The sequence below is a fragment of the Anas platyrhynchos genome, chromosome 1 (genome assembly GCF_047663525.1).
Source record: "Anas platyrhynchos isolate ZD024472 breed Pekin duck chromosome 1, IASCAAS_PekinDuck_T2T, whole genome shotgun sequence".
Lineage (NCBI taxonomy): Eukaryota > Metazoa > Chordata > Aves > Anseriformes > Anatidae > Anas > Anas platyrhynchos.
In genome coordinates, this window is record NC_092587.1 from 109,609,807 (window position 1) to 109,624,959 (window position 15,153).

A 15,153-nucleotide genomic window follows, 5' to 3' on the forward strand; every position below is an offset into this window, starting at 1 on the left:
TTATGTGCATACGTGGCCTGTATATTAATATTATATGTGTTGACCATGAACCATTTTAAGAAAGGGACAAACCAACTTGCATTTTGACTACCTGCAGTATTTTTCTAGTGCATACATGTATGTGGCCTGCGGAATTGATCTTAGCCAGGTGCTTGTAAGAAGCTGAGGTCCTGCCTTGAGAAACAGTTGGGGGGATAACTGTGCCCTGGTCCCCTTCATATTCTCCCATCAGAGGCATGGGTTTGCCCCTCAGAGCAAAGGCCACTAATTGTTCACAAGTTGGTCTGACCACTCAGAGCTGGCTGATGTCATCTTACCTTGAAGAAGGTCATCGTGGATCCATCTCTAACAGCCCCGTACTCTATCTTGGTTTGCTTTGCCAGATCGTCAGCTGAATCGATGGGGGATTCCATCCTCTCTACTGTCAGGAAGGCAGCCAGGTTGGCAGTATAAGATGAGATTATGATTAAGGTGAAAAACCACCATATTCCTCCAACTATTCTGGTAGAAAGAGCTTTGGGCATCAGCTCTGATCCTGTTACAATATTATCAAAACAATCATATTAAAATGATGCTTAGAGATACCTTTCCTGATACGAAAGACTATTTCTAGGCACAGAATGCTTTTATGAGCCATAATACAATAAAATGATTTAAACAGTAATCTCACAGATGCACATCTAACATTTATAATGATAACACACTGTGAAGGGGATGTATGCCATGATACACGACAAATGGAATTATCCTTGGGTCTAAACCCCATTACCTCTCTGAGCTAATGTGCAATGGGCCATTAACCTCTTACATCCCTAACAAGCTGTACTAGTATTTTTTATCTGCTTTCTGAATTCCTCTTTGCCAGTATACTGCAATTGATATTTTCAATGTGATGTCTTTAGCAGAAAGCTGTTCCACTTTTAAGCTGTCTAGGAAAAATGCTTTACAAGAGAAAGATGTCTGGTGTTCCTCCTATCCACATACCTAAATAGAAACAGGGCAATCAATATGGTTCCAGTGAATTCATAAACCTGTGTGAACCTGAGCTCAAAATGTAGAATATGTCTTGCTACAAACACGTGACTTACATTTTAAAACTCAGAGGGTGAATGGAACTACCCTGTGGATGTACAGGACAATGCAAAGTTTTGGACACTGAACTTAACACTAATTATGGCTGAAAAGGTTTTAGCAGATCTGCCTGCATGTCACACCAACAAGTACCAAAATGATCTGCCATAGTCATAAAAATCTCACAGAAGAGCATGTTCGCAGATTGGGTGTTAAGTGCACTTAAATGCTTCTTAGCATCTCATACAGAATGTAAGCAACATAGGTACTCAGATGTCCAAACATTCTCAAGTTTTATGCTTTTTTTTTTTTTTTTTTTTTTTTTCCTAATTTAGCTTATTATGGTGGAATTTAGGATGTGGTTTACTTAGATATCCGTATGAATACTTTTGACATCAAAGTTAAATGTTGGCATAATTTTGTTGATGAAGAATGGACTTAAGAAATTACTCCAGTGTTTGATGTAACAAACACTTCTATTACTGGAAAAACATGCTGGTAGTATGTTATCTCTCCAAAACTATTAGATGATTTCTGTAAGAAATTTAAGCAGGTCACAGAGAATATTTTCAGACTTTGCTAAAACTCTGAATGTGACTTCTGGGGCAAAGACTGAAAGTGTAACAACTTTCCAAACATCTAGAAAACAGATTTAACTCAGCTTTGTAAACAAGTAGACATGTCTCTTAAAGGTCAATGCCTGAGCATAGCCCTAGGGTTTCAGTAGGCTGACAGAATTGCCAAGCTGCAAGAGCAGATGCTCTGCCTGTGCAGCCCTGGTGCTGCACGGATTTCAAATTAGGCCAGCAGTCCGAAAGCAAAAGCTCTCACTTAAAATTTGAGGCCAAATATACACATTTCTAAAGCTGTAGCTTGATCTGGGTTTACGTTTGTGGTCTGCTGTACTTTCCTTGCTTTTCAGATAAGTTTTTTTTTTTTTTTCTTTTTTTTTTTTTTTTTCTATACCATGAAATCTTTTCATTTTTGCTGCTTTCAGGAAAAGTGTGTGTTTACTTCTAAGCTGGGGTTGACCTGCAAAGGCTGGCTTCTAGGAGAGCTGATCCAGGTTATCCTGAAGGTTTAATTTTTTAAAAAACTTATGCAGCTACACACATGCAAATTCTACACTTGAGCCCTGATGATAGGACCTAGCTCCAATGTATACAGACACATACTGCATAATAGCCAGCTACCTTGCAGAGATCCTAACAAGCAGCCACAAAATCTGCCACCATGTGCAGCCATATGGCAGCACAAGCGTGTAGGCGGAGAAGCCCTGTATGTTGAATCTGTGGGGTGAGATGCCAAACCTCCTGTGATTTCCCCTACCAAAATATTATTTGTGGAAAAGCAGCAAAATACATTCAGTTCAATTAAGCTCAAGATTCCCTGGCCTATTAATTATGCAGTGTGCTTCGATTTTGTTTCTGGGAGGTGCTGAGTGCACTCTGCTCCCAGCTGAACCAATCAGGCCCAGCATCTCTTTTGATCGGTCCCCTGATTATTTCAGTGTTCACCTTTCTGAGGGCCCTGACTGCAGCAAAGAGCATTAGTATATACTTAATGCTTCCTTCACCCCAAGCTCTCTCCTGAACTGGGTGCTGCTGCTCTGCCCACCACCTGGTTGGAGAGGGGCTCTGGCAGAAAATTTGTCTTCCTGAAAGCAGTGGTTTCTCTGAATGAATTTGATGGAATGTGCCCTGTTTGGATGCTTTCAGAGTATGTATAACATGTCTGAGACTTTCAGGGGGAAAAACAGTGGAAAAAAACATCTAAATAGAAATGTTGCTAGCAAGACTGAGGGTCGGGGACAATACTTGCTGAAGTCTCTCTAGTGCCTTTTTATGGCAGACATGACAGCCAATCCTGATCCAGACTTTGCTCACGCTCTGTAGAAAAGAGAAAGTCTGATCATCACATTTTAAAATTTAATAACAAATGGCTTCCAATCAAGCATAGCAAGCAGCTGCTGTCAACAAGAAAGAGTGTAACAGTAGATGCAGAGTCTCACAACCATTCACTTCATGTTCAAGCTCTTCACATTAACGATGATGCACTTACAGTCACACGCACCACAAGTTTGTACATGGAAACATTTGTGTTGCCTTACAAATGTTTTTTCTTTCTTTCTGTCATTTATTTTGTTTTTAGGCTTCTTGAAAGACAAGCAGAGTCTGGTTGGGGCTGACTGTCATGTACCCAAGGTAGTGGTAACGAGCAGACACTGCATCCCACAGTTTGCTGTGGATGATGGTAAACTCCAAAAAAAGGCAGTACATCGAAACACAAAATCCTAGGGCACTTTCACACACACGGCAGTCACAGTTAGGTACACACACCTGCCTGATACTGTAAAACCTCAGCCTGTGTTTCACTGATCACTTGGAAGGACAATAAAACAACAACAAAAAAAAAAAAAACAGAAGGGCTCCTCCTTCACGCAGCCGCCTTCAAAGCCATGTCTATGAGGAAGCTCTACAACCTGTCAATGCATTAGTGCACCAATAAAAGCAAGGGTATCCTAGGTACAAGACAAACTTTACTCTCTACCATGTCTAGTAAATCCTCCTAATGGTTCTTTTACTGCTACTCATGTCTGTTAAAGAGGGAAGAATAAACTGTACCTGGATGAGTGTAGAGATGGTTTTACATTCCTTACTTAAATGTTTAGGAATTTAATACCGAAGCAATCTGGGATTTCTTCTGGATTGCCTTTTTGGTTGTTGTCGTGGGGTGGGTTTTTTTGTTCAGCATTGATTCAACTGGAAATGTTTGTCAGAAAATATTTTCATCCCTTTCAGTGGACCCCAGTTTTGGTGAACAGTGATTTAATTGGAAACCTTGGAATATACATGCCATAACCAAATGTGATTAGTACACATATCTGTTTTACTTCGCATATGGAGTGAGCTTCACTGCCCTTCCTTGTCAATTGAGTATAATGTCAGCTGTTTCCAAAATCATCAGCAACAGGGACTTGTGACTGTGTTAAGTTAATGCTTCTAGGGTTGAATGCGTTTACAGAAGGATGGGACTCATACCTGCAGAAAAGCCATAAAAAAAAGGTTTGGTTTTGGTTTTAAACAAAGCGTTTGACAAGTGCCAACAAACTTAACAATCCTTCTGAAGAAAGAGCATCATCTTTTTGGTTTGGCAGTAAAAATAATTTTCCTAGGCTGTTACTGTTTCTACTGGGATGGAGCCCAATTGAGAAGATATTTTCCTGTTGCCAAACCTCTAAAATCAACAGACTCAACTTCAGCATAAAGAACATCATATCCTTCTAGTGAATATTTTCTATTTTAGCTCCAGCAGCTCCGATGAGACCCTGTCCGCTTGCCTCTCTCCCGGATGTTTCCTCTCCTTGCTCCTGCTGCAGCCCTATTTCTGGACTCTGCAGGTTCCCCTTCTCTGCCTTCTTCCAGCTCCAGAGACTTGTTGCTTTCTTCCTTTCCTACTTCACCTGGGTTCTGAGATCGGGTTTTACAGTATAAGTTGTAATTACAGAGGGTGGAGTTTACCAGCACAGAAGCCCTTGAGCAGACTGTGGGACGTGTGCAATAACGAAGTGTAACCGGTGTACCTTGCTGCATGAGAGCTCCAACTCCAAACCAGAAACTATTTAGTAAAGTAAAATTGTTTTCCACCACATCTGAGTCTGGGTTGCACGGGTGGGGGTTATACCATTCATAGGGTGTAAACCTGTGGCAGTTAACAGAAACAATCTGTAAACATCAAGTAGAGTACACACAGTGGCAGCAGACCTGCTGAACAACACACAAAATGAGGAGATTAATGAAGAAAACACAAGAAAAAGGAAACCTTAGTGGAAAGGCTGTCCACGGGATGTCTAGCAGCTGCCTCACGCAAGCTGTGGAGCAGCACTGCCACACCAGGAGCAGTTTCCACAGCCTTACTGCTAGCACAGGGACTGCATCCTTACTCCTGCTCCTCTTTGGTTACCGCCCTCATGGCTGGGGCTGCTGGAACGGCCCAAATCCCCCAGGACTTTGCTGCCCGTGCCACTCCCAGGCAGACATTGGGGTGGGGACAGCTGGAAGCCCTCTTGCTGCTTCGTGGCAAGGCATTTGGAGAACAATGAAGGAGGAGCAGCCCTCTCAAGACAAACCCTTTTAGCTGCCTGTGGTCAAGACACTCGATGCTGAATGCCTTCACCCTTCACAAAGCTGCCCTGGCAGCAGGGAAAAAAGCTGGCGGTGGCTGGAAGGCACAGGGGAGCGGCTGCAGCGGCTGAAAGCCATAGGCCATGCTGTCGGCAGTGTGTAGGAAGAATTACGCAGACGATTGCCTTGAACAGAGGAATTCTGCTCTATTCCCCATGCACCGTGCCGCAAATGGAAACCGTACCCCTTCTGGTCTGCAAAACACTTGGCAGAGTTACTTTAAAGACCGTTCCTCCCCAAGGTACCTTGCCTGCTGTTGCTTCCCACTGCTGCATGGCTTGCTACATACTTTCTCATGACGTTTATGAATATAGTTTTAATTGACAATGTCATGCCAATACATTTTAATTACTGTTTCAACAATATAATTAAGCACTGAATTTACGCACGGTTGCAAGCAGAGTGCCTTGCTCAGCTGAAGTAATGAACTCTGATAGTAATGAACCCGCTAATTGAAACAGTATGTAGCTTAGGATGCCATTAGCTGAACAATATTACCATTACTAGTACCACAGTGGTTAAAAATTATAACAAAAGACGCAGTTTTCAGATTCAAGATACAACAGTTCTGCATATACCAGTTAGAAGAAAGCAATCACCAAGTTATAGGTTTCAGAAAGTCTTTGAGTAGCAATGAAATGGTTCCCAGCACAGTTTGTGCACATGTGGGTAAACACATCCTGAACAAGAGACTCAGCATTAAGAAATGTACACAGCCTGGACACCCAATGGACAGCAAAGTGAAGCAGTCCCACACTGTGAGTTCAGTCACAGGTATGGGAGTGCTACTATGGGACAGTAAGAAGATGTACAAACAGCTCTGTGGGACCTAATTGGGAAGCCCAAAGCTGGGATGGGACAAACATCTCCATCACACATGGTTTGATTTTGGGGTGGTCCTGTGTGGAGCCAGGAGCTGGACCTGATGATCTTGGAGGACTGCTTAGCGTTAGGTCAGAGGTTGGACTCGGTGATCTTGAAGGTCTCTTCCAACCTAGAGGTTTCTGTGATTCTGTGATACCTGTGGGCCCCTTCCAACTCAGTATGTCTATGATTCTATGACACTACAGCCACTGAAACAGCCAAACTGCATTTGTTGGAAAGTGGCAATGAAATTCTGGCAGAAAAACTCTTTCTGCCAGACAGGAAAGATTTTTTATCACAACGGATATATGTTTTAATGTGATACTAGGGCTTATATTACTTTTCCACCTTAACAAAAAAGCTGGTTTTCTTCTTGTGTTTTTATTGCTGTGCTGAGATCCAAGAAGAGAATAAGTTATAGTTTAGCTCTGTGTCAGTGCTCACTCAGGTCTTCTGTTTACCTGGTCAATTACCCAGTTTTTCCCAGTTTTCAGTGAGAAACCCATGCTGAGGTTTCTGCTATAGATGAGATGTTCAAGGTTACCTAAACACCTTTTTCTATAGGTGATGTGCAAGCTTATTCACCTTGTATGACTGATGGTTATCTCAGCTGCCTAGCTCTAACATCATTGACATCAACAGCACAGTGGGTATGACATTAGCAATAAACAGAAATTTTGGCAGAAAATGCCTTCTTCATTCACTGCCAGTATACTTGGGAAAAGAGCTTTGTCAGTCTGTAACCTTTAGCAGTGATAAAAACTTCAGTGTTTGAGTTTCAGAATTAATGTAACAATGACAAGGCTGCATGATACTCAAAGAGAAACAAGAAATGGTTCAGCTGTTGAAAAATCTGAAGAAAAATAACAGCAAAATTACCCCAGTCCATGAGAATTATTCCCAAGTTTTTGTCTTCTGCAAAATTATGTCAAAACACCAATAACTGCTTAATTTGCTATGGCATTGTTAAAGTGGTTGATTACAGAGATTCTTTAAAAAACATATATTTTTGTTTTTTACTGAAAACAAGATTGCCAAATATTTACTGAGACATTTGGCAAATCTTACAGAAATCATGGCATATATGAAGACATGAACAGTCCTAGATGTGGACGTTAAGGATGGCTTAGCTTCTTGAAGTAAATTAAAATGTCCAAAGTCTGGAGTAAATTAAGACCACATGTGAGCACAGTTTCATGTACTTCTTCAGCCTACATAGTCATTATCTAATTAGGCATTGGTTTTCAGCACAAGTTCCAATAAAAAAAATAAATAATCAGAAAAGTGCATAAATTCAGAAAATTATCTTAACTATTTTGCTTAACTGGCATGTTCTTCTCCTCTTTCCCTAGAATAGGGAGGTTAAGGGGGTGATACACAAGCTTGATATGTTTAAGGTGTTGCAAGTTGGGTTTTTTGTATTGTTGCAAGTCGGCTATGTATTATAAATGTTTGTGGGTCTATGTTTGTGGGTCACCTTTAATGACATTTGAGCCTTTTAGCCACATTTGACAAATAGGTAGAGGCCTTAAAGGTTATTATGCTCCTGCAAGTTTTGTGAAATGTTGCAGCAGTAGCCCCACTAGGGGAGAAGCTGCAGGATGATCTCCCAGCATGTTCCATGGCAATTAATGCACACAGGAAAGATCTCCTACAAATCCTTCAGCTGCAGGGAAAGTAAACAAGCAAACAAACAAACTTCAATTGGTGATCACAATCCACCAGGAGACACAGATCTGTAGGGAAATCATGCTTCATTAGTTACACGACTCCTGGAACTACTGCCTTTTGGAAAGGTTTAGGAAGCAAAACATAGCACAGTTACACAGGCCAAAGCTACGGATTTACCCAAACACTGCACTGTGGTTTGGAGCAATATTTAGCAGCCAGGAGAGTAAAGCAAACAGGTTTCACAGCTGATGATCTGTGAGCAGTGCGCATTTCCATTCGGTTTATTCCTGGCCATGCATCTGTGTGTAGGCAGATCTGCAAGCAGGCAAGGGACCCTGATGCTTATTTACTCTTGCAGCCTTGATGCTTTTTTATTTTTTTAAAAAAAAAAGAAAAGGAAAAAAAAAAAGAAGAAGAGCTGAGGATAACTTGGGTTTTGTTTTTCTTTCTGCCTATTCTGAGGTGGAGAGGACTGTGGGATGTTTTCAGTCTTGGCACACAACTGCAGAAAAGTCAATCTGTCATGGTTGAGCAAATTTAATATTAGTCATGAGTGAGATCATGATTTGCGTACAGTAAGAGCAGTTATTTATGGTACAGTGAGCCACTGCAAGAGCTTGTGGGAAGCCATGACTAATTGTGTACAGTCTCGTCACTGCTAGGGAGGGATGAACTCTCTTTTTTACCAGGGGCCAACACTAATAAGTTAACCTATGACCCCTCCTCCTCAAATTCCCTCCTCTCTCTTCATGTTCTCAGAAACTTAAAGGAAAAAGTAAATCCCACAGACTTCTGTACTTTGGCACTGGAATAGAAGCATGCAAACAAGTAAAGCTTTCACATAGGTTGACCTCCTGGAGCTAGGCTTGTTCAGTAGACCACAGAGAAATGTATGCCCGAGGCCAACCACTCTCAGCTGAACTGCTCCTGTGAATAAAGGTTTTATAGGGTGTGTCTGTTGATTAGAAAAAAAAAAAAAAAAAAAAAGCAACCGTAGGAAAAGCAGCAAGAGCTCCACTTGACTTGGCTCACACACATGTGGAAGTCAGGCAGAATGTATCAGAATTAATGATTCAGATTACTATGATTTTTGTCATGTTTGAATCAGGATTATGGATGCATCTTTTGGAAAATATACATTATTGCTGATTCTTTAAAGTAGAATGTCATCACTTGCAATAAAAACTGTAGCTTTTCCATGTTACCTTTGCTGTGATGGGAAAGGGTGTTATTTCAATGATACACAACTATAGTTCTTATATTTCATAGTATAAATATTTTCCCAGACCATTTTCCCATGTAACTCATTAATGTGTAAGACATTGCTGTATATGCAAAACAATGCATAATGAAAGTGGAGGAAGCATTAATGATCCTTAGTAAAATGCTCAAAAATACAAATCTCTGTGAAATATTAATAAAAATATATGTTTTAAATTGTGAAAAGAAAAAAATGAAGGATATGATGAGATCAAATAAACAGAGTTGGAAATGAAATTCCGATGCCATTATTTGACGAAAGTGACTATACCAGTTCGCAGAGCCCACAGTTATTGAAGAGTATAAAAAATAATATGCCTCAAATGACCAATTTCCTCTGACAAGTTTCTCAGTTCATCTTCTTTCATGCTTGGTTTTCCCTTACTCAAAATCACACAGCAACTGACTCCCAAACCATGGTCCATGGTCTCTGCAGCCAAGACAAGTGGCTTGTAGCTGGCTTGTGAAACCATATCAGCTGTCTAGAATTTTTAAGGTAAAGTTTGATGTTAAGGGTGTAGAGCGCTCTTCTGTGGCCCACTGGTAGAGAAAATGTGGTACACCTGCTTTTGAGATCATCATGAGCTTTAGGATCCTTTGGAAAAGTGGTGTGTACGTGCTTATTTCTTACTGTTTTTACATTGGGACTTCACTGGGAACCTGCCACTGACAGGCAGGCTGCACCTCAGGACAGTGCTGGGAGAGACCCTTAGTTCTGTACCACCTTGCAGATTGCCCCCTCAGGATCCCAGGCATGGTATCTTGTGTTTCCAAAGGGGAGTGAGCTGAGCTAATTAGCATCAATCAGCAAAAATCTGTTCACAACCTCTCTCCCACCTTTTATATGTACTATTAGTAGGAAAAGAAAAAAAAAAGTGTTTACATACAAGTAATATCAACTGTTTTTCAACATGTAGGTAGTGTGCTGAGGTGCTGTGCTCTGACAGAAGAAGGCTGACACATTTCATCAGATATTTCTCTCCATTCTGCCCTTAAAGAAAGTTAAATCTCATCACATTGCAATATATAAAAGCGATAGCAGTGTTGATGTGAAAATAGCAAGAGACCTTCTAGAACATTATGTTTTAGGGCTGGATAAAATCCTTAGAACAGTATTATACTATAGCTACTTTGCAAAACCAATGTAACACCTGTGAGATGAGAGGTAGTTAATGTGGATGCATCTGAAACTATGTGTTTGTCTTACCTTGCAATGACAAAGAGGACACAACTGACTCCAAGGCAGGCTAGGAGAACATACATCCAAATATCAGGAGAAAGAGGGTTTAAAAATGAGAAAACACCAGGGTTTGTGCCGTTGGGCTTCCGGTACAAGATACTGATTCCCAGCGTCATGAAGGGCTTGGAAAAATCAATTACTTTCTCTCTTACATAGGTAATAGTGAGAGGAGCAACTGCCAGATCAGCTTTCTGAAAACACAAAGGGGAAAATACTCATTCTTTGTCATGTTTTCATGCATACACAATACTCTTGCTTCCATCTCTTCCTCTGAGTAATAAAGCTAAACCCAAACTGACTATAAATACAAAGTGCACAACAAAACTTAACAGTGCTAGGGTATTGCTGCATACCTGACATCCTTTTTCTGCAGGTGGGGGATCCTTGTGGCTTTTTTGTGTGGAAGGTCTGACCAGGGTCACGGGGCTTGGTCTCTGGGGGGGCTAAGTCCTCTGGGGCTCTGTCCCCAGGGAGGATTACATTCACAGACCAGAGCCTGCTGCAGGGCAGAGTTGAGTTCTGCCTTTGCATGTGGAGCTTGTAGCCAAGGGGTGACAACATCCATGCGAGCTCAGTGCCCACTGCCCCCCAACACCCAGGCACTGCTAGATCAGACATAATGCTGTGACCTCCTACTCTAGCAAGAGGTGACAAGACAGAGCAGTGGCTCTGAAAAACTGTAGACTAGTGCAAACATTTCATGTGGGCTGGCTTCACATAAAACACTGCAGGTGAAAGGAGAATAAAGAGAGAATGATTCAATCTTACATGATCTATGAGCTCTTTGACCATCCCATTCCACTCTCCTTTGTCATTCTGGGCTCCATATTTACCGTCAGAAACTAGTTTGACCTCATAGATGAAGCCCAAAATATTTGACAGCTCCTTTAGCAAATCCAGGCAATAACCCTCGAATCTGTCATTTCCATACAAGGGCTTGTCAGACTTCTTGTACATAACATAGGGATCTTCCTATAGAAAAACACAGCAGATGTAGCAACAGAAATAAAGTTTGTTTCAGATTATATCAGTTTCTCTAAATTATGCGAATATTTTATTAATGGATTGCAATTAGTTGGATACCAGTAATTTATGATGTCCATTAAAAGCTGCTCTAGGTGTGTTAACAAATTTACCGAATCAATTAGTGATAACCATAAGGGCCCTAACTGTCAGTGGAACAGACCATTCACAGCTCCCGTGGGCTTTAATTAAGGTAGTGTTTAGCAGCCTCAAAATCAGATCCAAGATTTGTACTCTACGTTGTCCCACCCTGAGGGACAGGAAGGAATATTGGAGGAAAAGCCTAAATACCAGGAAAAGAATCATAAGCAGAACCTAAAATTTTATATTCTACAAGAAATAAATCTCTATTGAAAAAAATCTCTAATGTGTAATATAGCAGTGAGCTGAACAGGTACTTAGAGGAGAAAATGAAGAACAGCATAGATAGATTGCAAACTACTTCACTGCTTTTTTTTTTTTTTTTTTTTTTTTTTTTTAAAGGGATTTTGTGTAGAAGGTCTGGGCAAGAACATTGCTGCAATTTAGTGCAGCAAAAGGCCTTTGGCAACAGAAGAGGAGGGCAGAGGGAGCCTTTGAGCTCTTTCCCTTCCCCGGAGGGGTTAGGCAGAATAATTGAAAAAAGGAAAAAAAAAAAAGGGGGGGGGGAGGGAGGGATGAGGGGGAGGTGTGGAGAGAACACATGAGCAAAACAATTGGGTGAATACCCATTTCCACATTTTCTATTCATCGTAGGAAGGACATACCTCAATCTGTCTGTCTACTATTTGCTGCTTTCTTTCATTCCTCTTCATCTCACTTTCAGTAAACAGAAAAGATGTATAAATAGTGACTATAAAACTGAGCATTTGCATGTGTTTTGGGAAGAATAGTATGCAGGGTGCACCTCTGAAATTTTGAAGTAAGGTAAAGAGTTTTGGAGACAAAGGTTCTCCAGACTCATTCATTGGCAGTGGGGTATTTTGAGTCCCCCTTATTGATGGATGAAAAATTATGCTGGTTCTGAGTCTATAACACAAAATTTGTTTGAAAACAGTCGTTTACCAAAACATGTCTTAGTATGGAGGAAAGGAGCAGTAGAGACACATCAGCCATGCCTGCAACCTGCAGCACGGATGGGGACACCAGCTCTGCCCACCAAGACTTACCAAAATGGTTGTGACGATCAGCGTCCGGTTAGCCAAGGAGTCGGTGATGTTGGTCGACCTGTCTTTGTTGCTGTCCGTCATGTTAAGGCCGCTGTAGGAGTTCCAGACGCCGATCTACACAGAACAGAGCTGGTGAGAGCCTGCCTGTCCGCAGCACACTGGCTGGGGTGAAATGCAGGGTTTCCCTAAATGCTCACAGCCTGGGAAGTGTGCATTGGCTCTAGTCACCACAAAAAGAGACACCAGAAGTACAAGATGCTAGAGAAGGGAAACAGCTGTAGATCTGAATAAGGCAACGACATCGAATGGTTGATTGTCACATTTAGAAAACACAGGGAACATACTGCTCTTTCAAAAGCAGGCTGAAATTGTTCAGCTGTATGAGTATAAGGCATGTCAATACAGTGGTGTACTAGCCAATTTGCTACAAAAGTGGAATATGTTGACTTCCTTTCCCGCTAAAAAAATGTCAAATGTCTATTTTTATGGATTTTTTTGCTTTTGTAAATGGTAGAGTTGCAACATACGCCTAGATTTCTCTTTTCCACTGCAACAGATTAAAAGCTTGAACAAATATGTTGAAGCAGATTGATGGATGCACTGGCCTTTTGGTTCTGCTGTGCCTTCACCAGGTTTAGCAAAGATTATTCTGTCATTTCTTACTACTATATATGACAGAGTGAACAAGGTGAAATCATTTCACCTACTGATCAGTATTTGCTTAGTAAATATAAGCGACCAAAGGCAAAACCAATTTTTGATTCTTTTCTAGCTCCAAATATAGTGAAGAATTGTGGCATTTAATGCCAGATCTGAAGCCTAAAGGGACCCATGATTTCAGTGGATCTGGATTTATACCATATATATATATATGGTATATACCGTATACATGTATATATATAATGACAGAAATTATAACCATGGAGTTGATCTAGTCAAATAAATATCTACTTAACATAAATGCAGTGTGAAAGCATCTTTTTTGTTTGTTTGTTTTAATTTGGTTTACATATACTGTGTGGTTGAGGGCTGGTGTGAGAGAACCTCAGGCAAGTAGCTTGCTCAGTTTGGTTTGTATTTTGGACTTTCGTGGAGAGCACCAGATGGATGGCATGGAGGACTGGTATCGTCCATCCACAGAACTGTCTGCGTTGCTGTGCCACTCTGCCAGCATGTTTCAGCTCTACCTGGGAGGGATCAACTTTCATATCCTCCCTTCTAGGATTGCTAACAAAGCTGCCAAGTGTGTCTAACAAAAAACCTGCTGACTTGTCCTGTGTACTGAAGGTCTGTAACCACCATCAGGTGCTCAGTCATCAGACCCATGCAGGACCCTTTTTCTGTGGCTGTTAACTGATGAAGAGACAGACCCACCTTTGTACCAAACCCAGCAGATTAATTTGTGCCTGCTGATAGTCAATTCAGGGTAATAACTGTATAATGTCTTACAAACTTTGGGTTTGTGTCCCTGGGTGCCATTATTCTTGTGTTTCATAAATATTTTCTCCAAAGTATGCTTAATGGGGATAGTCATGCCATTTATTTTATTTAAAATTTATTTTATTTTTTATTTTTATTTTTTGAAGAGTTTATCAGGCATTCCCTTTGTTTCCAAAATTAGATCAGGTTGAGAAACTGATCTGGAAAGTATACACAGAATAAGATGTTGGATATTATGATAGTCTGTGCCAGGAATATAGTAAATAACCAGTGTCCTTGAATTTGCACCACGGTGGCCGAGTTAATCAAAAGCTGTTCTGCTCGTTGTTACTGACTTGATTCACTTTTATCAGCTGGCAGCAGGGAAGAGGAGAACAACCATGAAGAACATGTAACAACACAGTCACAGGGCATACAAAATACACCAGGAGACCACTCTACATCTGAAGATAAGGATGACACCACAGGTCAACCTTGATTAGAGCAATGGAAGAGATCGGAGAGGCACTGGAAGAATGAGGCCAAGGTAGTACATCACTATGGTGAATCCAGGAGATTTATTGCAGTTTAGTGACAAGTCTGAGAGGTGTCATATGCCCTTCTCAGCAAGCCTGTGTTTTGAACCAACTGTAATTTGGTTTAAATCAATTCAGCATAACACGAAGTGCCTAGAGTCAAAAGCCAGATCAGTTCAATCGCGTTCTGCACGTCAGGTAGGATGATCTATTCACCAGTAATGAGGGAAATGGAGCCCTTTGTGCCTTTGCCTGATTCACTGATATTAAAACAAGGTTATTAAGTACGTCCTTTATAAGAACATGAAAAGAGTGCTGTAGGATGCTTTACACTGGTCTACTCTGTAGCATTAAAAGACACAAAACCAGAACCTTTTAAATTGTGTGTGTGGGAGGGGTGGGAAACAATAAGAGCTGTGCAAAAGATATACAAAAATATAATTCTAAGTGCTATAAGAAAATTTCAACTTGTGAATCCAAAACTCTTTCAACATGGTGAATGCAGTCGTTATTTTCTCCTTACAGAATAGCAAGTGTGTAGTAAAGAAAACTGTGGGTTGTACCTCCAGCAGGGAACAGCACATGGAGCTGGTCTCTGATTCCCTCTTTGGTGCCTTATCCACCAGACAGAGACATCCTATGTTAAAAGAGGACTGAGATTCCTGAGGTGCTTTATAAACAAGCTTAGTTCCAATTTCCATATGTTAGTGAATGACAGCATCCACTTCATCAACTAT

At 40.9% G+C, this 15,153-nt stretch overlaps 1 protein-coding gene across 4 annotated transcripts in view; it reads right to left on the reverse strand.

The window, feature by feature from the left end:
- Positions 1 to 15,153, reverse strand: part of GRIK1 (glutamate ionotropic receptor kainate type subunit 1) — a 167,123-nt gene that overhangs the window by 20,711 nt on the left and 131,259 nt on the right. For all 4 annotated transcript variants that reach the window (XM_027449230.3, XM_027449232.3, XM_027449231.3 and 1 more), the window contains 5 exons: positions 12,462 to 12,575; positions 11,059 to 11,262; positions 10,258 to 10,481; positions 4,655 to 4,773; positions 318 to 535 (listed from right to left, as the gene is read on the reverse strand). In XM_027449230.3, the coding sequence (XP_027305031.1) occupies positions 318 to 535; positions 4,655 to 4,773; positions 10,258 to 10,481; positions 11,059 to 11,262; positions 12,462 to 12,575 (879 nt within the window). The remainder of the gene's footprint in view (positions 1 to 317; positions 536 to 4,654; positions 4,774 to 10,257; positions 10,482 to 11,058; positions 11,263 to 12,461; positions 12,576 to 15,153) is intronic.